This window comes from Leguminivora glycinivorella, chromosome 14 (genome assembly GCF_023078275.1).
Source record: "Leguminivora glycinivorella isolate SPB_JAAS2020 chromosome 14, LegGlyc_1.1, whole genome shotgun sequence".
In the NCBI taxonomy this organism is placed as follows: domain Eukaryota; kingdom Metazoa; phylum Arthropoda; class Insecta; order Lepidoptera; family Tortricidae; genus Leguminivora; species Leguminivora glycinivorella.
The window spans coordinates 7,183,784-7,207,301 of record NC_062984.1 but is presented as its reverse complement, the minus strand read 5'-3'; the positions used below and the strand labels follow the sequence as shown (position 1 = coordinate 7,207,301).

The 23,518-nt window shown below is 36.8% G+C and overlaps 2 protein-coding genes across 5 annotated transcripts; both read right to left on the bottom strand.

Moving 5' to 3' along the window:
- Positions 1-2,749: 2,749 nt before the first annotated feature.
- LOC125233142 (proton-coupled amino acid transporter-like protein pathetic) lies at positions 2,750-8,709 on the bottom strand. 2 transcript variants are annotated; one of them, XM_048139020.1, is made up of 10 exons: positions 8,650-8,709; positions 8,337-8,377; positions 7,866-8,020; positions 7,112-7,256; positions 6,137-6,276; positions 5,596-5,822; positions 4,893-5,093; positions 4,603-4,708; positions 3,948-4,164; positions 2,750-3,469 (listed from the first exon to the last, which is right to left on the bottom strand). In XM_048139020.1, the coding sequence occupies exons 2-10, from the start codon at positions 8,337-8,339 to the stop codon at positions 3,272-3,274; spliced, it is 1,392 nt and encodes a 463-aa protein (XP_047994977.1). In that variant the 5' UTR covers positions 8,340-8,377; positions 8,650-8,709; the 3' UTR covers positions 2,750-3,271. The 2 variants fall into 2 exon arrangements, with proteins under 2 accessions (XP_047994977.1, XP_047994978.1); XM_048139021.1 differs by having other exon boundaries at positions 6,137-6,267.
- A 3,961-nt stretch (positions 8,710-12,670) lies between these two features.
- On the bottom strand, positions 12,671-19,297 carry LOC125233144 (proton-coupled amino acid transporter-like protein pathetic). 3 transcript variants are annotated; one of them, XM_048139022.1, is made up of 9 exons: positions 19,275-19,297; positions 18,840-18,991; positions 17,759-17,902; positions 16,795-16,925; positions 15,636-15,862; positions 14,972-15,172; positions 14,522-14,627; positions 14,003-14,219; positions 12,671-13,483 (listed from the first exon to the last, which is right to left on the bottom strand). In XM_048139022.1, exons 3-9 carry the CDS (start codon positions 17,867-17,869, stop codon positions 13,283-13,285), a joined length of 1,194 nt encoding a protein of 397 aa, XP_047994979.1. In that variant the 5' UTR covers positions 17,870-17,902; positions 18,840-18,991; positions 19,275-19,297; the 3' UTR covers positions 12,671-13,282. The 3 variants fall into 3 exon arrangements, with proteins under 3 accessions (XP_047994979.1, XP_047994981.1, XP_047994980.1); XM_048139024.1 differs by having other exon boundaries at positions 13,328-13,483; positions 14,007-14,219; XM_048139023.1 differs by lacking the exon at positions 12,671-13,483 and adding an exon at positions 13,621-13,703.
- Positions 19,298-23,518: the final 4,221 nt, after the last annotated feature.

Genomic DNA, 23,518 nt, shown 5'->3' with positions numbered 1-23,518 from the left:
GTGTAGGTACGCGCCAATTATTGTTTTCGGAGAATGCACTGAAATGTGGCAATGATTTTCATGGCAAACATAATAACAAAAGAAATTGACACCATATAGGTATTAATAAATCACTCCAGTAGATAAATAAGTCATCAATTAACGTACTTACTACTTATTTTAAACAAACGTTCTTCAAAAATGTTTAAAGATATCATCAACCCAAACTAAAAACTCATTTGTTTATTTCGCGGCCCACCTTATTCTGTAATCTGTACAGTGAAGTTCACAAATATCTCTACAAACCAACATGCCAAATACATGTATACACGACCTTATAGTCTTTGTTATAGAGACGTGGACATATATTTTTGACATGTTGGCTTGTGAAGATATTTGTGAACTCGACCACACTTAATAGCTTTCTAACGACGCGGTGTCCCGATGAAGAGAGCAATTGAATAATCCTAAAACGATTCATCATTGTCAAACAATTTGATGAATGGTTTAATGAAAATTTATAAACGGTAAATGTCTTTTAACGAATACGTTTGTACGATAGAATATAAACGGGAAATTGAAGTAGGCGCCATAAGTATCATTGTCAAGTAGATATTCCTCTAATCTTGAAAACATAAGATGAATTGAGACCCCTGTAGCTGTATCTTTAATTGTATGTTTGATCTCTGCTTTAATTATTTCGTATTAAAATTTGGTCCTCTTAAATTTCAGCTCAATCGCTTTGAAATACTATGAGATATGTAGTGATTTGGCATTATGGGCAGGTCTACCTTAAAGTTTTTATGGGTGAAAGGGTTATTTTTAAACATCCTTATAAGATGCGCATGAGAAACTCAAACATGCTAATCCCATCTCAAACATAGTCCATTGTTTAAAAGGTTTTTTTTACTTGCGCCAGGCAGTTCCCAGACTAAAAATAGACGGCAACAGACTGGTTATGAATACATTACATGGTTGCTGGTCAAAGGCCTCGTATGTTTCCTGCGAGTAGGGATTTAAGGTTATGTACCGTACCTCGTGGATGGAACTTTGTGTCACGATTATTTTCGCAATGGAACGAAAAGTCGATAACTTTATCAAACGAAACTAAGCGTCTGAATTCATTGAGAATCTTTTGTGAGACTAAAAGAAGGACTAGTACCTCTATAAGCCTTATGTTATTTTCGCTTACACAGTCAGCAACAAAGATATACGAAGACAGCCAAAGCCCAAAAAATATGTGCCTTATATGTATACATATTTGTGGCACTTTAATTGTATGTATATTTTTATTGTGACTGTACCTTGGACAGAAATATAGAGACAGAACGAGCCCTATTATACCTGTTTGTGGTTTTGACATGGTTTTGATACCACCGCCAAGGTCCACGTCGACCACGTGGCTATTAAGATTAGCAAACTATTCCAGCAATTTTGGTGCAAAATGGTAGAAATAAATTTCATTTCATTGTGTTTTCTTGGTAGATGATCAATTAAGGCAAATTTTACTGTCATTAATGCTAATTAAGTATTACAGCTGGTTTTGTACATATATATTCCTTTAACACTACACTGCTGTACCAAAATTGCTGGAAAAGTTTCCTCTTCCAGTTATCCCTCTGGACAGTAGTGTATGTGTCAGTGAGTCACGCACCATCCGTATGTGCCAGACAGTGTTAGCATCAAGTTCGTTTCAAAAAGGATCGAAATTGAAATAGAACTGAAAATCCGAATCAGGCTCTGTTTTTGTTGAGATTTCAAAATAGTTCTAGTTTAAACAAAGAAGAAACTCCTTCCTTATACTTACTAAGTTTTCCCGTTCCTGCTCCTGCTGCTACTTTTAATAATAATCAATTACCTACTACTACCTATTCCTTTTGTTATCTTTTTAAAGCGACACGGAAACTCAAGTCGCAGAAAATCTAGCTTTTGTTTAAAAACATCTAGTTATTAAACTTGGTATACAACAGGGAGACAATGGAACAAAATTTAAAAGTATAGTTTTAATAAACGGAGCTAGGAGAAGATAAAATTAGCAGTAATAAAGATAAATAAAACGATGCAGAATAGTCTTACTTACATTTCATAACTGTTTCTTTAGGATATTCCATATTATATGAGGAACCATATGGTTTATTTAAATAATAGGCTTTATCTTAGCAGCAGTTGCTACAAATATTGCAAATGATATAAGGAATAATATTTGGTTAGTATTGCCTTGCCGATCATTACGCTTTTCTTTTCAAACTTTATTTACTTTAAAAAACACAATAATTATGCACACGTAAAACATTGTATCAGTTATAAAACAAAGGCTCAAACATTTACAAATGATATATTTACAGTTCTTTTTACACAGGCTTCACTTAAACAACGTCGTCTAAATGTAGACTAGGTACCAGCAGCGGCTGGTCCATACAAGCCGATTCCCACCGGCTTGCCTAAAATTGATTACTAGTAAAGTACCTAATGTTAAGGTAGGTTCCTTTTTGCTTTGGTGTAGCCTAGCAGAAATTTTCACCAGCCGCCACTGCTAGGTACTTACATTTTTAACCGCATACATCTCTCTAGCCACACCGCACCACATCTCTCTAGCCCATCTCATTTGGTCATGTCTCATTGTAATGTGTAGTACAATCGGACGACATGAAATCTTTTAAAGCTTAAAGATTTTTCATTCACTATTCGCTGTCGACAGTTACTTTACTTATACCCTCGGAAGGAAGAACAATATTTTAATTGGTACGGGATATAAGTATATGATCACCGCACCACATCTCTCTAGCCCATCTCATTTGGTCATGTCTCATTGTAATGTGTAGTACAATCGGACGACATGAAATCTTTTAAAGCTTAAAGATTTTTCATTCACTATTCGCTGTCGACAGTTACTTTACTTATACCCTCGGAAGGAAGAACAATATTTTAATTGGTACGGGATATAAGTATATGATAAATTCAAACATTGTTTGCACCATCGAGAGCTAGAAGCTTGCTAAGAAGAAACAGGTAGCTCCATCGATCGACAGATATTTTGAAATCCAAAAGGACTTACCTCCCGTGAGTCGTGCAGTCGTTTGACAATGAATATTTTTGGGAATCCCAAATGTTTACCTGAAAGTCAGACTAGACTAATAGACAATTCTTACTTAGCTTTGTCAGCATTTTCATGTCGTATTCCGAAAAATGCCTGCGCATAGTTTTTCCAAGACCAAAGGTGACGGCCAAGGTATATTTTTCAAATGTACTTAATGAGACTTTCTGGTTGCACTTTTTGGGGTGGTTTAAATTTTTATCCACTGGACATCAATAAGTTCTTGAGGTTGCTGTAGCCTCCCAAAAAACACAGGAACAGGCCGAAAAAGAAAACCAGGAAGAACTTGCCAAGCCTCCACTTGTTACAACCAAGGCCAGGGTCATGCCACTTGACTATGATGTCGATGACGGCTGGGTACATGAAGCCGCTTAAACCGAGCGCGAAGGAACCAAGCTGTAATGGAATACTCATTGCTTCACCCAGATTTTGGCAGCTTTTCAGTGAGAGGACCAATGTTATTACCTAATTAACAAAACTATTTAAATAAAGAGTGACACTGAAACCTGAGTAGTTTCATGTGCTCTGCCTACCCCTTCATGGGACACAGGCGTGATTGTATGTATGTATGTATGTATGTATTTAAATAAAACGCCATAGCCAACAAGGTAAAGGAAAAAAAATATAAAAAACCTATTGCAGCGCTTTTGCCTCTTGTCTTGTATGTACAAAAACAACAGGAATCATAGTATAGTGCAAAACTAATAGTTGGAAAAGAAGGATAACTGAATTATAAATACAGTTTCAGAATTGTATACATGACAATGACAATAAACTTAAAATGCAATTGCAGTATCAGCGCTTAATGATGTATTTACTGCATTGTTGGTGGTTAACATTAATGACTATAATAAGTGACACAAAAAATACTAACAAATCCCATAAAGGCGTTGATGTTCGGGAATGCTATGGCTAGCAAGATAAGCGCGAGCACAATTAGAGCTCTGTACACACGCTCAGTAAACCATAATCTATCCGGGTTGTGTCTGACCTTGATGTAGACCCACACCAAATTGAAGGGAGCCCAGATGTTAAGGCCAAACGTCACGTAGAGAACCAGAGCCAAACTGCTTTTCAAAATGATTGGGTAGCTAAAAAGTAATGAAGTCATCAATTTATAGACATTACACATGCCCGGAATATGAGCATTTGGAAGAGTAGTGGGTGTCAATATCTATAAATAAATAATTAAATATTATAGGACATTGTTACACAAATTGACTGAGGCCCACGGTAAGCTCAAGAAGGCTTGTGTTGTGGGTACTCAGACAACGATATATATAATATATACATACTTATATGCATAGAAAACATCCATGACTAGGGAACAAGTATCTGTGCTCATCACACAAATAAATGCCCTTACCGGGATTCGAACCCGGGACCGCGGCGCAGCAGGCAGTGTCACTACCGACTGCGCCAGACCGGTCGTCAAAGATCTGACCGGGATAAAGAGTGCAGGAGGAAGATGTTTCTTAGGGATCGGATGAGTGGAACATGTATTTATATATTGTAATTTTAATACTCACGGTTCCCAGGGAAAATTCATAGTGATAGGAGTAAGGGCCTGCTCACCATAACCCCAGTAGCCGAAAAATCCAATTGTCACTACAACAGAAATCACCGCAGACATGCCTGAAAGAAAATTATAAGTATTACATATTTATATTACATTTATTGAACTGCAAACTAGTATATAGTAGAGTACTATGTAGATCCAAGCTTGCTAAAAAAACATTAAGCACACCAAAACTACAACATTTTGGTTCAACTATTTTAGTTGTTGATGATGATGAGAATGATGACTGAAAAATCTTACCCACGCATAAGACCTTAGGAAAATCTTTCGGTTTCTTCATATAATTCTCAATAGGAATCACCATTCCCATGCCTTCCATGCTGAATATGCAGATTCCGAGAAACTCAAAGAATCCTTCTGCGTCCTTGATCAATGGAAACTCCGTAGGGGACTTGGTGGCTGCTTTTGATCCGAAGTATATTGTAGAGAAAGCCAAAAGTACTGTGTAAATGATAAACTTGTTAATAATGTGGACTTTACTACTTATTACTAGTTATTTCCATGAAAGCGCAAAATGATTTAGTCGATTTCAGTCAGACATTGATTCCGTTTTTACTCGGATTTGATGATTAACAGCCATTTTACAATGCGTTGCATCTTCTCTTCCACAGAAGATGCTACTGGATTATAAACATCGGTAACTCTGACACCGGACAATATTGTATTATATGAAGTTTTTCAGAATTCCGATATTTTCATGGAGAATTTTTTTTTAAATTTCAATTTTTTTTTGTATCGTGTTCCGCAGGGATCAAAATGTTTATATGTAAATAGTTGTGTTACTACAAAAAAAAAAAAAAAAAAATATAATAGGTAATAATTTGATTAGTTCTCTACTTCTAATTACTTATCAAAATTGTTAAAAACTTTCCACAACTTGAACGTAGGTGAATAAATAGAATGAGGGCGGCTAGTAGAAACACTCCAAATGTAAAGGACTTACTCAATAATATGTTCGCCACGATAGAGAATGGTGCCAAGTACTTCAAATTCAAAATCATGGCGATAAGAACCAAAGGAATGAGCATGCAGGCAATGTAGATCCGTAAGTTTGCCTCTGCGACTACATTTCCCAATTCCAGTAGTTGTTTTATCGTTCGAGCTATGATCACTGAGTACACGCAGCAAGAGCCGAAGAGGTTTATGCAGATAGTTGCGTCTACCATATACCTGGGACAGTAAAATAAATGCCACATTATTTTATCCTCAAGGACAGTAAAATAAATGCCACATTATTTTATACTCAAGGACAGTAAAATAAATGCCACATTATTTTATCATCCTTCCTGCTACCGTGAAAACAATAGGAGTAATGCCAATGAAACTTCATGAAGTTTATTATTCCTGTTCAGTCTTTTGGTTCGTATTTGAATATGATTGGTTAGTTGGATATGTGACCACGTATAGCGTGTTTAGTTTACTGTAAAATTTCGCATTATACTTCTATAGATTTAAACAATGAATTAATTAAATATTTGTATTACCTGAAGACGGTACCATATTTAGCTAGCTTTGGGAATGGGCCTGTCTTCAGCGACGCCTCGGCGAGTTCGGGATACGTGAGACTTGGCACCTGTAGCCGTCCGTACATCAGCTGGGCTGATGAGACCAGGATCTGCCGACACTTACGCCGTTCAAATGCATTTTTACACGTAACGCTATTAGTGAAAATACAAAGATTTATCAAATCATCCAAGCCTTCGACGGTAAAAATCTTATAGCTTTACTAAAGCATCTGGTGCCTCCTTCTTTAATGAAAACGTATGTTGTGTTTAAGGTATATTTACAATATTGAATACAGTGGTAGTCAAAGAATCCCCTGTATTGTTATTAAATACAAAATCGTCTACGACAATATTTACTACAGTTTTCTAGCTGCGTTGTTGCAATTAATAAAAAATTTAAAATTTGAGCTGTTCTACAAACATAATAAAACTTTTTTGTCTGTTGTTTTCAGGTAATGCACCACGTCTCCCGCTCCCTTCAATACATCGCTTGCATTATGTACTCGTATAAGTAATGCATACGCCACCAATAGAAATCGCAGGAAAATTTTAAAATTGTTCAATCATGTACAAATTGTTCAATGTACAATCATGTTTGAAAAATGTTAATGTGGAAACGAAAATGGTAAAAGTTCTGTCCCTCCGCGCCTCTGTTTTTGCGATTACTCTCTAGAGGTAGGAAAGACAAAAGCACATGGGTAGTCAGGGTGGTGGTGTAGGTATATAGCCAATATCAATGTATAAAACAGCAACACTTGATCACTCTCAGACAACCACATTTACGTTGACAATATTGAGCGCGTCAAACATTTTTCCTTCTGTAAATTCTGTGAATTGAAAATGTGTAAACGCTTGCTTAAATGCCCAATGTTACAATTTGAGTGAGATACATTTTTATCCTTCCTTCACAGAATTAAGATTTTGGACGTACCTACTAGGTTAAACATGACTTACCATCTTACTGTGTGCAAGCATAAATCCGGCCAAGACATTTATGATAAGCCCAGATATCAGTCCACACTTTTTGTAGCCCGCGTGGATACCGACTACGCCTCCGCCTAGGCATGATTTGACAAAGTTGCCGACTGTTTCGAGGAAACTGAAAAATTGGTTTCATTAGTTATCACTACGTAGTATAAAACAAAGTCGCTTTCTCTGTCCCTATGTCCCTATGTATGCTTAAATCTTTAAAAGTACGCAACGGATTTTGATGCGGTATTTTAATAGATAGAGTGATTGTAGAGGAAGGTTTACATGTAGGTATAGTACCCGTGCGAAGCCGGGGCGGGTCGCTAGTCAAATAATAATTTCTAGTAACAAATTTAACAATAGATATAATTAACAATAATAAAATATCGAAAATCAATATGAATTCAAGTAAACTTGATTTTCCCTCAATTTTGGATTTCAATATTGGATTCTTTCGCTAATGGCATATGGGTTAAATTGTGGTGTAGGCGAGAGGCTGGCAACCTGTCACTGCAATGCCACAGTTTCGTTTTCTTTTAACCCCTTATTTGCCAAGAGTGGCCCTGAAGCTTTAGTAGTTTCATGTGCTCTGCCTACCCCTTTATGGGATACCGTGATTGTTTGTATGTATGTATGTATGTATTCTTTCGCTTGCTCGAGTATCAATATTGCACGTGCGGCTGAACAACGTCTTTACCCCCTTGTAAAACAAATAACTGTTATTCTATTCTATATTTACTTGGTGTTTTTCGTCTGCCCCGCTTGAATCCTAGCAGCGGTATAGTCATAGTTTCTAGCTTCTTGTCCAGTTGCTTTTAAAGTTAACTCCTGACGCTGCGGACGGGGTGCTGGCTTGTTTGCCTCCACCGAAACATGTTTATCCTTTGAGTCTCCCTGCAAATGTTAACTAGTTTTTAACAGAACATATGGTAGGTTTTCACTTCTAAAAATTTAACAATTAGTGGACTACAGCTAGAGTCGCTAGAGAACCCATAGGAATCGGAATATAAATACTGACATCCAAGATAATTGTTGTTTTGGAAAAGTTTGGTTACTTATTTATATACACAAAACTAACAAACACACAAAACAAGAACACAAAGAATACTATCGAGCTTGAATAAAGTGGATGGTGCGACTTTTCTTATAAAGTTGGAGACTAATTACTTAACCCAATAATTAAAAATGTGATTGTGATTACAATTCTTACCATTTACCATATTTTTGTGCATTTATGGTTGAACTTAAAAACTACACAAATATATTTTCAAACTAAAGGAAAAAAAGGGAAATTCACACCTCCGGCAGGAATCGAACCTGCGACCTAAATGACCTAATGCTTTGCCGGAACAGTCGCTATGACCAACTGAGCTGCTTACTGCTCCGGTAAAGCAGGTCGCAGGTTCGAGTCCTGCTGAAGGTGTAAATTTTTCCATTTTTCCTTTAATTTAAAAATTGTGTAGTATCACACGCAGATTTTTCTGTATGATAAAAAATAAGTTAACATTAAATATTCAAATTACATGATGTATATTGGACTTTATTTAATACTCGTAAATTTTGATAGTATCAAATAATATTTTGAACAATGGACAATGTTTTCCCTATCTGACAATTACTGAAATTGACAAATTCACTTTTTTCTTTATTGGAAGCATTGGCAACTTGGCCATGAGCTCAAACATACAATATAAGAAACAATGAGAAGCAAATGAGGAGGCACACTGAAAGGTTATGACAGATGGCACCAACTTAAATTTTTTTTATTTTTTTATTGGGAGCATTGGCAACTTGGCCATCAGCTCAAACATACAATATTGTTTCTACTCCCGTACTGTTATTCGTGACTTATAAGGTCGTGCATAGTACTTTAAAACCCTACATAAAAGATGTCCGGACAAGTCTATCTAGTCTATACCCTGAAAACATTTAGTAGCAGTAGCACGATATAGCTGTTACAGTTCAGTAAATACATTGCTACCAACTTAACAAACCAATCACTTCATCGTAGAAAATTAAAATATTGTATGAAATGGGTACATTGTTGCCTCTACGGGACAGAGGCAACGACCCCCGTTCCGGCTCTTACCTGGTCCAACAAATTTCGCTGGCCGTGCAACGCGGCAATGCCGCCAGCATTTTTGGCACCTTTAGACCAGGTGATAGCCGGAACGGAACTTAATTGTTAAGTTAGTTTTAGTTTAGTTTAGCTGTTAACTTTTACTTTAGAATAGTTTTAATTTGTTTTGTTTGTTATAAGTAGTTTAGATATTTTTAACATTTGTATACAATTACATTTTATTTGCCAACCTTAGAATGTCAGATAAAGCCTGGCATTCGCAGAGTCGAGACTCGTTCGTTTTCTGCTGCGATCATTGGCGACGCGTCGAATCGCATTCAAATGTATGAGAACTCGATTCAACTCGACTCGATTCGTCTTAGTGGCCAGGCTTCAAAGAACCATGTACCATAGACAGTTTTATTTTCATGTTTGCACTCAAACTGCATATTCGAAATGGTAGGTGGTTCACTAGATAACTAAGATGACTGAAAGTAGGTATTTATTGAATTTATATTTTTCTTTCAAAGTAAGGGCTTGGTCGTAGAAAAAGTATTGTATGCAACGGTGTTTAACTGAGTCAAAAAATGCTCGTGGCGTCTTTATTAACAATTTTCGGCTCCGCCTCAAATTGTTACCCACGCCACTCGTCTTTTTTGACCTCTTTTAACCACCAGTTGCATAAAATACTATAATAAAACAGAAGAAACAATAAAGTACAGGTATAACAATTACTATGCTAAACATAAAAGTAAATAATTGCACATATTTAAATGATAAACTTATGACTATTTAAGTATTTAGTAAGTACACAATACAATGTTTTATCAATAAGAAATAGTTTTGATCAATTAAAAATTATTTACAGAGCGCCAATAGTGTGCATAACAAATTCACAAATTACAGGGTACAATTTTGGATATTTTAAAAGAGCCTGTACAGAGTTTGGCAGAACTTGAAAACCCGTATCCATGCACATGGCAACAAATAACAACCTCTGCAAATTAAATGAAGAACAGTTAAAGAAAATGTGGTCAAGATTACACAAATTAAAATTACAATATGGACAAGCAGCGGAATCACTTAATTTTAATCGGAAAAGATGTGCTGGAAAACGAGCATGGCCAATGCGCAATCTACATATAGTTGTAATAAATCCCCTTTCTACATATTTTCTTTGATATTCAAACCACGACTTGGTGCTGGGAGTCTGGACTATTTCCGCTAGCCATTTGCCTTTGACTTCTTTGGAGCACCAACTTAAAAACGGCTTTTGCACGGATAAAGAATAAGACTGCTTTTTACTTTTTTCTGGAGGTTTTTGTTTAATAGCCGTAACTTGGCCGTAACCAGCCGTAACACATTACCTATGGAGATTATAGGTTAATAAATTATTATATTTTAATTTTTTTTTTGTGTATATTGACTGTGTTTAGTGGTTGTTTTATTTATACAAATGTATTTGCATTATAACTTAAGCCCTTTTACATTGTTTGTCCCATCTAAGGTAATGTTGTAAGTGTTGCGAATGAAATTTCGAAAAGTTGTAACAAAATATTTTTGGATATTAAAAAAATAAAATAACTCAGGAAAAATATCTGTTGAAAAAAATAAAAAAACTCCCATCAGGATTTTAACCCGGGACCTCTTGCTCCGTAGGCGGGGTTACTACCGAGAAGGCTAAGAGATTGTCAAACCCTTATGTACCTGCGATTACAGCGCCACCTATCTTTTCTTTTATATATGCACTTTTGATACTTAAAGCTTTCGCCCTTACCTATAATCTCCATAACATTACCGGATAATGTCAGTGTCACTTCATACGTGAGAGCAAGAAGATATTTTTTTCTCCCTCTCACATATGAAATAAGTACCGTCAAATGCTGCAACATTGCCTACTCTGTCTAACATTGCCTGGCTCAAAAATAGTGAAATATTGCCGTTTATAATAAGCTATTTATAATGGCAGTCACTGATGTCCTATCTCCCAACACTTTGATTTAGACACCTGTTTTGATTAGAACTACCATTTTAGACCCAGGCAATGTTGAGCAGGGTGGGCAGTTACATTTCAGCATTTGACGGTAACGTTAAACTCATGTTAAACCGGTAATGAGTGCGGATCACATTACACCTAGTGACAGGTTGTGAATGACAGTGACATACAGGACCTACTGATTTCCACAGGCGCGAGGCGCTGCCTGGCGGCTGACGGGATAAAATGTCAGAGTGCCTCCTAATGTCAGGGTGACGAGACTGACAAGTTTTTACGCCAAGTTGCGGAGTTTCTGTTTAACTAATTTCTTTGACTGGCAAGTTTCAGTATGGATACGGTATACAGTCAACCAATTAGGATTCTAGGCCACTCTAGAACCCTGTCGTATTGACACCGTGCTTTATTTGCTACAGAAGTCAGTTTGACTTTTACTGTGTAAGAGTTCTACAGTAGCCTAAGATTCAGATTGGTTGACTGTACCTATTAGGCAGTTATACGGTATACCATCAGTTGTCGCTAGCTTCGCCGCCCGGTCAGATTCCTGGTGCCTCGTAATACCGACGTGAGAGGATGTCCACTGGATGGTTACCTCTGTTTAATGCTCGAGGTTTACAGATTGATTCAAGTCTTTGCCTTTGGCTAGTCTGTGGTCAAGAGTAAGCCCATTTATAATAATAAAAAAAAAAAGTATGCTGTAGGCTATTGGATGCCCTCGCCCAGTCGACTCCGAGCCAAATGCGACAGTGACAGGGCACTTTTAGCATCTGATAAAATGTTCGTTCGTGTTTTGGTAACCCATGGGTTTACCGGGTTACAAATTCTTAATTTTGTCAATGTCAACCTCCACGGTGCCATCCCGGACAAATGTCGTCTTCATAGAAGAAATGTGATATTTCACTATTCCACTCCTCAGGCATCGTTCCCGGCACATTCCAACGAACAAATTCAAGTTCTTAATGGGATTGACTGAAGATGGCCAGATGATTGTATTGAAGATGTGCAACATGTGCTAATGGAATGTGTCCGCAACGAGACTAAGCGCAGCAGCAGGGTTAGCATATGATTGCCGCGAGAGCATGTCGCCGCGAGATAGACTACCCGTCCTTATGTCATTAATACAGTTAGACGTATCTAGTAGACGTGTGATCTATCTCGCGGCGACACACTCTCGCGGCAATCATGTGCTAACTCTGTAGGTTGACTAATCTAATGTTAAGGAATGAAGGTTTTTGGCGTCCACGCTGTCGGCGTGACGCTAGAGCCATGTGCAAACTTTATTCAAAGATATAGTTGTGTCGCTTAACTTCAAACTTGGGTAAATCCATTCTGCTTTAAGGTTGAATATAATATGATCTTTGAAGACAATCAACCTTATAACAGAATGGATTTACCCAGTTTTGAAGTTAAGCGACACAGTTATTAGTGTAAGATAGGTCTAAACTGGGGTATAATCACTGCGTGCCCTTTTAAAATTGAATAAAGATTCTCAAACATTTACAAATGCTATATTTACAAATTGTTACAAAGACTTCACTTAAGTAACATCTTCTAAATCCCCAAGTACTTACATTGTTTAACCTTTTAACCGTAACACTTGCACCACATCTCTCTTGCTCATCTCATTTGGTCATGTCTCATTGTATTGTGCAGCGCAATCGGGTGACACAAAATCGTTTCAAAGCTTTAAGATTTTTTGCATTCACTATTCGTTGTCGACAGTTAGGTACTTTACTTATGTCCTCGGGAGGCAGAACAATATTGTAATTTGGTATGGGATATAAGCGTCTGATATTCAAACATTTCTCGCAATAGCAAACTTAGGTAGCTCCAGCTCCAGGAGGTAGCTATTTGTGCCTCGTGTAGTTCGACAATAGGTACATATTTTTAAAAATCCCAAATAATTAGGTAAGCCTCGTTTGCCAATTAGGAATCTGAAAGCCAGGCGAGACTAATAGATAATTCTTACTTAGCTTTGTCAGCATGTCGTATTCCGAAAAACGTCTGCGCATTAGGTTTTTTGAAGACCAAAGGTGACGGCCAAGTTATCTTTTTCAAATATAATGAGACTTTTTGGTCGCACTTCTTGGGTTGGTGCAAATGATTACGCATCGGACTCCGTCAATAAGTTCCTGAGGTTGCAGTAGCCCCCCATAAGACACAGGAACATGCCAAAAGCGAAAACCAGGAAGAACTTGCCAAGCTTCCACTTGTGCCAACCGAGGCCAGGGTCATGCCACTTGACTATGATATCGATGGTGGCTGGGTACATGAAGCCGCTTAAACCGACCCCGAAGGAACCGATCTGAAAAGCGACCTACTCATTGATTCACAAAAAAATTGCCAGCTTTTCAAACTCTGGATGTTACCTAAATAATGAATTTATTAAAATAAAACGTTAACAAGATAAAGAGAGGAATAAATAAATAAAAATACCTGACGCATTACTTTTGTCAGTTATCAATCATTGTCATGTATTTAACGACAAGAACAGTAATGACAGTATGATGCAGAACTAACCTCAGCTGGAAAAGAAGGATAACTGATATCAACCTTATAGCAGAATGGATTTACCTGAGTTTAAAGTTAAGCACCACAACTATAATATACAGTTTCAGAATTCTCTAAATACATGGCATTGACAATTCAGAACCAGAGCTTAATGATGTACATATTTAATGCATTAAGTGCAAAGAGTTTATCCTTCATTTCTAGCATCGACTATGACGTATGGCAGAGACACTGTTGATGGTTACCACCAATTAGTAAGTTTGGGTTATCACTCCACGAAATATAAGATATAATTGGCACAAAAACTACTAACAAACCCCATAAAGGCATTGATGTTCGGGAATGCTATGGCAAACAAGACAAGCGCGATCACAATTATAGCTCTGTACACACGCTCTGTACACCAATATCTGTTCGGGTTGTGTTTGACCTTGATGTAGTACCACACCAGGTTGAAGGGGGCCCAGAAGTTAAGACCAAACGTCACGTAGAGAACCACAGCCAAACTGCTTTTCAAAATGATCGGGTAGCTAAAAAGAAGTCATCAATTTGAGGAAATCTACATAATTTGCTGCATATTCCGCAATTGCTGCTGAACTTTTATATAGTTACTAAAAGTTCCAAATTCAAAGACAAAACAAGTGCTTCTAGTTTTACATCTAATAGTAGTACTGTTTCGGATGATTATAGTAAGTGACTAGGTATCAAGATCGGGCGGGGATAAACAATGGAGGAAGAGGTTTCTTAGGGATCGGATGAGTGAAACATGTATATAAATAATGTAATAGAAAAAAATGTTAAGGAACATTTCAACAGAGTTTATAATACTCACGGTTCCCACGGAAAATTCATAGTGATAGGAGTACTGGCCTCTTCACCAAAACCCCAGTAGCCGAAGAATCCAATTGTCGCTACAATGCTAATCACCGCAGACATCCCTGAAAGTAAATTATAAGTATTTATATAAAACTACTATTTTTAACTGTGAGTAGTATACAGGCATATAGGAACGAACAGAGTAGTATACAGGCATATAGGTCATGCTACTACCATCAATGTTTAATTTTCCTTCAATTTCAAATGCATTATAAGTATATTTATCCAAACCGTATCCGGCTATGGCGACTCCTTGTTATTCCATGTGGTTTGAGTTTTGGTTTTGAAGGATCTACTAGCTAGCAAGGAACTAGAGATCAAAGCTTGCCATATAAACTCTTTAGCTCATGAAAACCCCAACATTTTCGTTGAACTATTTAGTTGGTGACTCAAAATAGTATCGTACCCACGCATAATACCGAAGGAAAATGTTTCGGTTTCTTCATAAAGTTCTCAATAGGAATCGTCATTCCCATGCCTTCCATGCTGAATATGCAGACTCCGAGAAACTCAAAGAAGCCTTCTGCGTCCTTGATCAATGGAAACTCCGTGGGGGACTTGGTGGCTGCTTTCGATCCGTAGTATATTGTAGAGAAAGCCAAAAGTACTGTGTAATTGATGAACTTGTTAATATGTAGATTGTACTACTAGTTATTTCTGTAAAAGCGCAAAGTTAATTGATGGTAAAATGATACAGTCGATTTGAGATATTGATTCTGTTTTTACTCTTGACTAGATGGTTGACATCCATTACAGTGCGTTGCATTACTTGCATCTTCTCTTCTTCAGAAGATGCTACGGAATTACTAACATCTGTAACTCTGACACCTGACAATATTTTGTTGTATGACATTTTTCAAAACTCCTATATTTTGACGAGGAAAACAGTTTTAAAATTTTTGTATCGGGCTCCCCAGGGATCAAAATTTTTTATTTGCTTATATCCTGTGATTTTTTAGGAACTTTTCAAAATTGTTAACTACTTTCCACAACTTTAACGTGGGTTGAATAAATAGAGCCGGCTACAGGCGAAAGCAGCTAGTATTTAGAAACACTCTAAAAGGACTTACTCAATAATAGGTTCGCCACGATAGAGAATGGCGCCAAGTACTTCAAATTCAAAATCATGGCGATGAGAACTAAGGGAATGAGCATGTAGGCAATGTAGACCCGTAAACTTGCTTCTGCGACTACATTTGCCAGTTCCAGTAGTTGTTTTATCGTTCGAGCTATTATCACTGAGTACACGCAGCAAGAGCCGAAGAGGTTTATGCAGATAGTTGTGTCTACCATATACCTGGGACAGTAAATGCCAAATTAATTTACGCTCAACTAAAGGCTACAGTTTAGATAGTAGATCAGATCAAACTATTAAAAAAATGCGGCCTACAAAATGGCTGAAGCCACGAGTAGTTCATCGCCGCATATTACGGCGAATATTCGGCTTGGTATCAAAACAGCAGGAATATCACGGCTATACAGAAGGCTATATAATTTATAGTTTTAACATCAGATTATAATAAATGAATAAATATTATAGGACATTTTTACACGGATTGACAGCGCCACGGTAAGCTCAAGAAGACTTGTATTGTGGGTACTCAGACAACCAGAGGGCGGAATTACTCATGGCAAAAATCAAACGTCAATAGAGTTGGAACGTAAAATTTTATCGACTATCGATTAAACTGAAATTATCAGTATATATTGTTGAGTTGTTTTCGACGTAAGTAAGACAAGGATACTTCTTTATCCATTTGGTGGCTGTTTTTCGTCTTGGATTAACATTTTTTTTCAAACGTGAATTAGTTGCAAAAGGACTAGTGACAGAAATGGTAATTAAATGTCATTTAATTTACTTTTAATCTAATCAAAGAGGTAAAAATCAAATGGTCGACTAATCAAAGAGGTTAATGTTAAAGTCAGAAATATAAAAGGTGACTGAATTTATCGATAGCTGAATATGTCGATAAAATTTAACATTCCAACTCTATTGACGTTTGATTTTTGCCATGAGCAATTCCGCCCTCTGCAGACAACGATATATATAATATACAAAAAACATCCATCAATCAGGAACAAATATCTGTGCTCATTACACAAATAAATGCCCTTACCGGGATTCGAATCCGGGACCGCGGCTTGGCAGGCGGGGCCAGGGTCACTTAGCCGATAGGCCGGACCGGTCGTCAAACAATGAATTAATTATATTTATATAATTTGAGTTACCTGAAGACGCTACTATATTTAGCTAGCTTTGGAAATGGGCATGTCTTCAGTGACGCCTCGGCGAGTTCGGGATACGTGAGACTTGGCACCTGTAGCCGTCCGTACATCAGCTGGGCTGACGACACCAGAATCTGCCGACACTTATGTCGTTAAAATGCACTTTTACACGTTAATTTATTAGTAAAAATAGAAAGATTTGTCGAATCATCTAAGCATTCCACGGCAAAAATCTTATAACTTTCTAACAAAAGCATTTGGTGCTTCCTTCCTTTAAAAAAATGTATGTTGTGTTTACAATATTTAATAACACTGTCAAAGAATCCCCTGTATTGTTATTAAATACAAAATCGCCTACGACAACATTTTCTACAATATTCAACTAAATGTGTGCGTTGTTGCAAATAATAATTTCTAAATATAAGCTGTTACACAAACATAATAAGATTTTTTCTGTTGCTTACAGGTAATGCACCACGCGCCACGTCTCCCGCTCCCTTCAATAAATCGCTTGCATTGCGTACTCGTAAGGAATGCATACGCCATCAATAGAGATTTAAACTTTTTGACGTTTATAAAACGTACAATGCCGAAACGAAAATTGTAAAAGTTCTGTCCCTCCGCGCCTCTTTTTTGCGATTGCTATCTAGTATCTACACGTAGGAGAGACAAGAGCACATATTCCATGTGCTCCATCCACTGAACTATCCAATGGGGTGCTCTGATTTGATTTTGGATGGCAGTCAGGATGGTGGTTATGGCTAGCCAATATCAATTCATAAAACAGCAACCCTTGATCGCCCTCTGACAACCATCACATTTACGGCGCATCACACATTTTCCCTTCTGTAAATTGCACATGTGGAAACGTTTGTAAAATGCCGATGCTTGCTAAATGCCCAATGTTATAATTTGAGTACACTCTTATCCACACCCTTACAGAATTAGGATTTAGGACTTGACTCACCATCTTACTGTGTACAAGCATAAATCCGCCAGGATGTTGATGATAAGCCCACTGATCAGTCCACACTTTTTGTAGGCCGCGTGGATACCGACCACGCCTCCGCCCAGACATGCTTTGATGAAGTTGCCCACTGTTTCTATGAAACTGAAAAAATAATTTCTAATAACAAATTTAACATTTGCCTATTATATCCGGGAGATAGGTATAATAATACAGTTAACAATGACAAAATCAATATCAATGTGCGTAAACTTGATTTTCCCCGCAATGACAGCTAATTGGAAATTTACTGAGAACATTCGCTGGCTCTTATTCTATTTATTTGAGGTCGGTGTAGCATATCTTCCTCTTCCATACCTTTCTATCGCCCGTTGTCTCATCATTTGCTTAATACGACTTTATAGACGAGAACTAAACAAATTTGTGAACAAATTCAGAAATACAAATTGAGATTACAATTCTTATCACTTATCATATTTTTGTGCAATAAACAAACTAAAAAACTACTCCTAAAACATGCTTTCATTTCATATCATCTCTCACAACATCCATATTTTCCTCGGATATCCTTTTGCTGGTGAACGAATGTGATTGGAAGAATTGGCAAACTGAGATTAAAGAATATAAATATTTTTTCCCCTCACTAGCTCGGAAACACGTGTTTGTCCTTTAATACCAGCGGGTAAAAACGCATTTTATCCACTAGTGGGTACAGTAATTTGACCTTGAATAAAGTCAAATTAACTGCTTTAAAATTGATAAAAGTAGGTGAATCTAGTAATAAAGATGATTTACCACCTGTGGAAATGCTGGAAGCAGTAATAAACGCATTTTTTGCGTTGTGGTTTCCTCGCTATAGTGAGGGGAAAAGTTTTGTGTTACACTCAGGTGCAAATGTATTTTACTTCTCGTGTGTTAACAAACTCGCAAGTTCAGGATTCTATTCTCGAACCACTCGCTTCGCTCGTGGTTCAACTATAGAATCCTTTCACTTGCTCGTTTTTCAATTCCACACTCGGCGTTAAAATACAACTTTGCCCCCTTTTATAACAAATAACTATTGATTCTATTCTATATTTACTTCGTGGTTTTTATTTGTCCTCCTTGAATCCTAGCAGCGGCATAGTCATAGTCTCTAGCTTCTTGTCCAATTGCTTTTAAAACAAAATCCGGACGCGGGCGGATTACAGGCCTGTTGGCCTCCACCGGAACGTTTTTGTTCTTTGGATCTGCCTGCAAATGTAAACTACTTACTAACAAAAAATGGTAAGTTTTGTTAAAAATTTTGAAAAGTAGTGGACTACAGCTAGAGTCTAGAGAACCCATTTTGATTATAAATGTTGAGCTTGTTGAGAAAGACATCCAAGTTTAGTACTCTTTTGTAAAATGTTGGCTGCTTAAGTATTTACTATTTTGATTGGATACCTACAAAAACTGACAAACAAACAAGAATATAAGAATATCGAGCTTGAATCGTGATGGTGCGAGTTTTCATAGAAAATTAGAAAAGATTTACTTAAATAAAGATGTGTAAACAAGTACAGTTATGATTGTGGCTACAATTCTCACCATTTACCACCATATTTTTGTGCAATATACGAATTTAAAAAACTAAACGTAAATATTCAAATTACATGGTGTATTGATTCTATTTAATACTCGTAAATTTTAATACTATTTTAAATATTATAAAATGTGTGCAGATCGACAATGTTTTTGCCTATTTGACGCTACTGAAATTGACAATGACAAAGTCACTGCAAGGACCATAGATTTTAGAATTAATTTCTATGTCTATGGTAACAATTTCTAGTTAAAGAGTATGTATGTAGATGACTGGTGCGGTGCGGTCATGTGTTAATAAGGCCGAAGGCCCATTATCTTATGTTTATCATACAAATATGATCATAGGACTGTATGCCTCCCTTTTTCTCCAACATGAAGAACTACTAATGTGAAGTGATATGCATGTCATGAAGTGGACTATTACTTGTATCTTATATTATTATTATTGTGAGTATAATTTTCTTTGACTATGGGCCTTAGTATGATACTTCCGTGGTATGATCGTAACCATAGACATAGGATAAGTGCTGGAAACTGTTCTAAAACATTTAATCGTTTTCTAAGATCATTTTTAACCGACTTCAAAAAAGGAGGAGGTTCTCAATTCGACTGAATTTTTTTTTTTTTTTTTGTATGTATGTTACTCGATATCTCCGAGAATCGTAGACCGATTTTCAAAATTTTTTTTTGATCGTACGGGTATAACCCCGAGATGGTCCCATTGGCACCAAGTCGTGGTCTGATGATGGGATCTTGGAGAAATCGAGGGAACTCTTCAAATGTTATAGGCACATGTAATGTTTTTTGTGTATTTTTCAAAGGTGCACCAGTATTTGCGCCTGATGATAATAATTTTATGTGGCTGAGCTGATGATGGAAGGTCAACTCCTCAATGGTTAGGAGTTAAAGGACAATTCTTTCACTACTGTACATATATTCGGACTGATACATATAATATCACTAGGAACCACTAAAAATCAACAAATAAATTAACTTTTTAACAAAAAATAAAACCGCCTTCAAAAAAAAAGCGTGTTACAAAACACGGAGAAACTAAAAAGCCAAAAATAATAAACCTTCGAATTCAGATTTCTTATCGGATTGCAATAATCTAAACATCCAAATTATAAACAAATCAATTATTTTTGGAGTCGGGACCAGCCGGCGTATCATGCTGCCAATTTTATCACTTATCCACGTGGATAAGACATCTGTCACTCTCACACTGACATACTTGCTAAAGCGTGACGGATGCTTTATCCACGTGGATAAGTGATAAAATTGGCAGCATGATACGCCGGCTGCCTGCGTATGGTTGGGTAGGGCAAACAGGAAATAGCAAGGCGACGAACAGGTCTGGTACCGACTACAAAAATAATGGATTTGTTTATAATTTGGATGTTTAGATTATTGCAATCCGATAAGAAATCTGAATTCGAAGGTTTATTATTTTTGGCTTTTTAGTTTCTCCGTGTTTTGTAACACGCTTTTTTTTTGAAGGCGGTTTTATTTTTTGTTAAAAAGTTATGTCAATGTCATAGGTACTCGTATCAGATTTCTTTCTGCAATAGCTAATGAATTAATTCACAATATTGTTAGTCTAAAAAAAGACGTGTGCATTTTGGTGGTGATTGTGAATGACGCTGTTAGATTTCATAATGGTGTCATAATTTCAATTGCAAGGTAAGAGAAACAAACATTACTTTATTAAATTGTAAACACAAAAAATAAACGCCTCTTTATCATAAGTTTCTACAAAATGTGGACGAATATAAAATCGGAAACTTAATTTATAACCAATAAGTACTAGTAGTAGCTTCAGAGAGTTCACACTACCTTCAGAAACGTGAAAAATAATTGTTTATTTTTGGGGTAAATTAATAATAAACAAAAACTGTTTCGAAATATCGCCAATTCGCCATACCAAACATGCGCGGATCCAGGGGGGGTCATGGGGGTCATGACCCCCCCCCTGGAGCCTAGGTTGGCCATACAAATAGACCACGTGACCCCCCCTCTAGGGCCTGGGCCTTTACCACGTGACCCCCCCCTGGGCACGAAGCTGGATCCGCGCTTGATACCAAACCTATTCCTAAATACATGGGTAATAACACCGCGTTTTCAAGTATTTATCATGTTAAGAAATTCATTACTTATTTATGAAACTGAATTTGAATTTCTAAATGATCAGGTTAAGTTATTCCCCAGATCAGGGCCAAATCGAGATGCACGTTGCAAGGAATGCCGTAAATAAGTTTAGTTTCCCTTCTTTGAATAACTGGTAAGGAGTCATTTAGAAAGGGCGTCGCTGTAAGATTGACTGATAATGCTGACTTAGGATCAAGATTCTAGGAGAGACTAGCTAATAATCAAGAGTCAAACTCTAGGCCTCCAAAGTCTAGTCGCAAAGAAAATATTTGATAACTTGTTACCCTTCGAAGGATGCAACAATGTGTAAAACGCTCTTTTACCTCCACGAATAATCGTGTCAGATAGATTTTGGCTTTAGCTCACTAAAGCCACCGCCACACATAAAGCGTTTTGATAGCGTAGCGTCAGCGGAGCGCAATGATATCGGTGCGCCGGACGAACGCTGGCGTTCCGATGTCATATATGTATTTTTGCCGGTGAATGTGCTTTAACTACACGGTATTTTAGATAATTATTGCTTTTTAGATTTAATTTGGTTAGCTAGACAGTGCTGTTGACAGTGCTAAGCTTTTTAGCAGAATTTTATTACCATTTAAATGCAAAAACTCACTGTCGAGGCGTGCCTAGTGAGTGCGATGTTTTGGTCGGCTAGATATATATGTATAGGTTTCGGCTAGATAGGTTTAGGGACTTTAGGGAAACCCTTGCTTTCAGAATAAACATTTTAATTTTGATAGAATTTTGCAAGGATGGGGTCTACGTGAGAGATTGGACGCTTAGCACTTAGCAGTCTCTGTTATCGACTTGTCTCTGTCTTGTTGATTCTAGACAGTGCTAGATCCAGATAAAATGTTTATTTTGTCCCAGCTTTCTATAAAGTTTATTAAAGTTGTTTTCTTGCGACCGGAGTGTTGGGAGCTGAGAGTAGCGATACAAAAGTTAAGATAGTTCGATCTCGGTTTCTTACTAAAACTTTTTTTATGCTTAAGGACTGTATCGTTAATTATAGGGACAAAACAAACCTCGTCTAAATGTTGACATGTGCATAATTTTGTATTATTATGGTCCGAGAGTATGATCTGAAGGTATTGCTAAGTACTATTTGATATAAGAAGGTCTGATATTTTTTTTATTTTAGGGACTTTATGGTACTTTCATTAAGGTCTAGCAAATACATTTTGGACAACCCCTAATCTGGCTTAATTTGAGAATATCTCAAAGACTCTTTGTACGATTTCGACAAACAAAGGTTAATATGCTGCCAAAATATGTTTTTTAAGAGTCCTCTTCATGGTTGTTCAATTGGGTACTTGCAGAATAAATGCGGTGAATTTATATAATTAAAAAAAAAACGCATTTTTGAGCAACGTTCCGGATTGCCGTAAATTTTTGATACAAGCAGGATGAGAGAAATAGATAAAAAAAATTAGGCATAGGCCAATGTCTAATAGACATTCATGGTGTTTGAACAGTGCCTAAACCAGATCGATATAAACAATGTATGATAGTTAATTTCGACATCAAAGTCGGAATTAGCGTAAGCGCCATGCCACATTCTCTAAATGGCCGCCATACACAGATCATGAACTTTATTTTTTTAAAATAACAGTGGCTAGACTATGTCTAGATATTCTGCTTTGTGGATCATGTGTCGTTGAGGTTCGCACTGTACAATTTTTTTTCGCAATTGTGTCGTCTTGTACGCACTTTGTGAATTTTCTAGTAGCATTTGTCCGAAATCGTAATTGGTACTCGGGAGGATTAAGTCAATGCTGTCTAAACCACATGCTTTACGTCGAGTTTTTAGGACAAAATGCGTACCTTATTATGTGCCTTATTAAAGCCCATGTCTTGTTATAAGAAAAAAATATAATAGCAAATAAATACGGCTACTCAAAGTTGTCTCCATATTTAACGATACAGTCTTTAGTTAACTTAAAAACGTTGCCAAGTTTTTTGTTCGGCAAAATAATATAGTTTCTATTATTATATAAAATTTAATTTAAATTCTTGTTATACGTAAACAAATGTAGATAAAGGTTT

What these genes read in the sequence shown, in the direction of transcription:
- LOC125233144 (XM_048139022.1), bottom strand. Translation starts at nt 17,869, where the DNA reads ATGTCTGGGCGGAGGCGTGGTCGGTATCCACGCGGCCTACAAAAAGTG. An exon ending in TCCTTCGGTATTATGCGTGG is followed by an intron (nt 14,628 to 14,971) that starts GTACGATACTAT and finishes ATTTACTTTCAG; the next exon opens with GGATGTCTGCGGTGATTAGC. An exon ending in TCAATGCCTTTATGGGGTTT is followed by an intron (nt 13,484 to 14,002) that starts GTTAGTAGTTTT and finishes GTCGCTTTTCAG; the next exon opens with ATCGGTTCCTTCGGGGTCGG.
- LOC125233142 (XM_048139020.1), bottom strand. An exon ending in TGCTTGCACACAGTAAGATG is followed by an intron (nt 6,277 to 7,111) that starts GTAAGTCATGTT and finishes GAACGGCGTAAG; the next exon opens with TGTCGGCAGATCCTGGTCTC. An exon ending in CGTGGCGAACATATTATTGA is followed by an intron (nt 5,094 to 5,595) that starts GTAAGTCCTTTA and finishes TCATTTACACAG; the next exon opens with TACTTTTGGCTTTCTCTACA.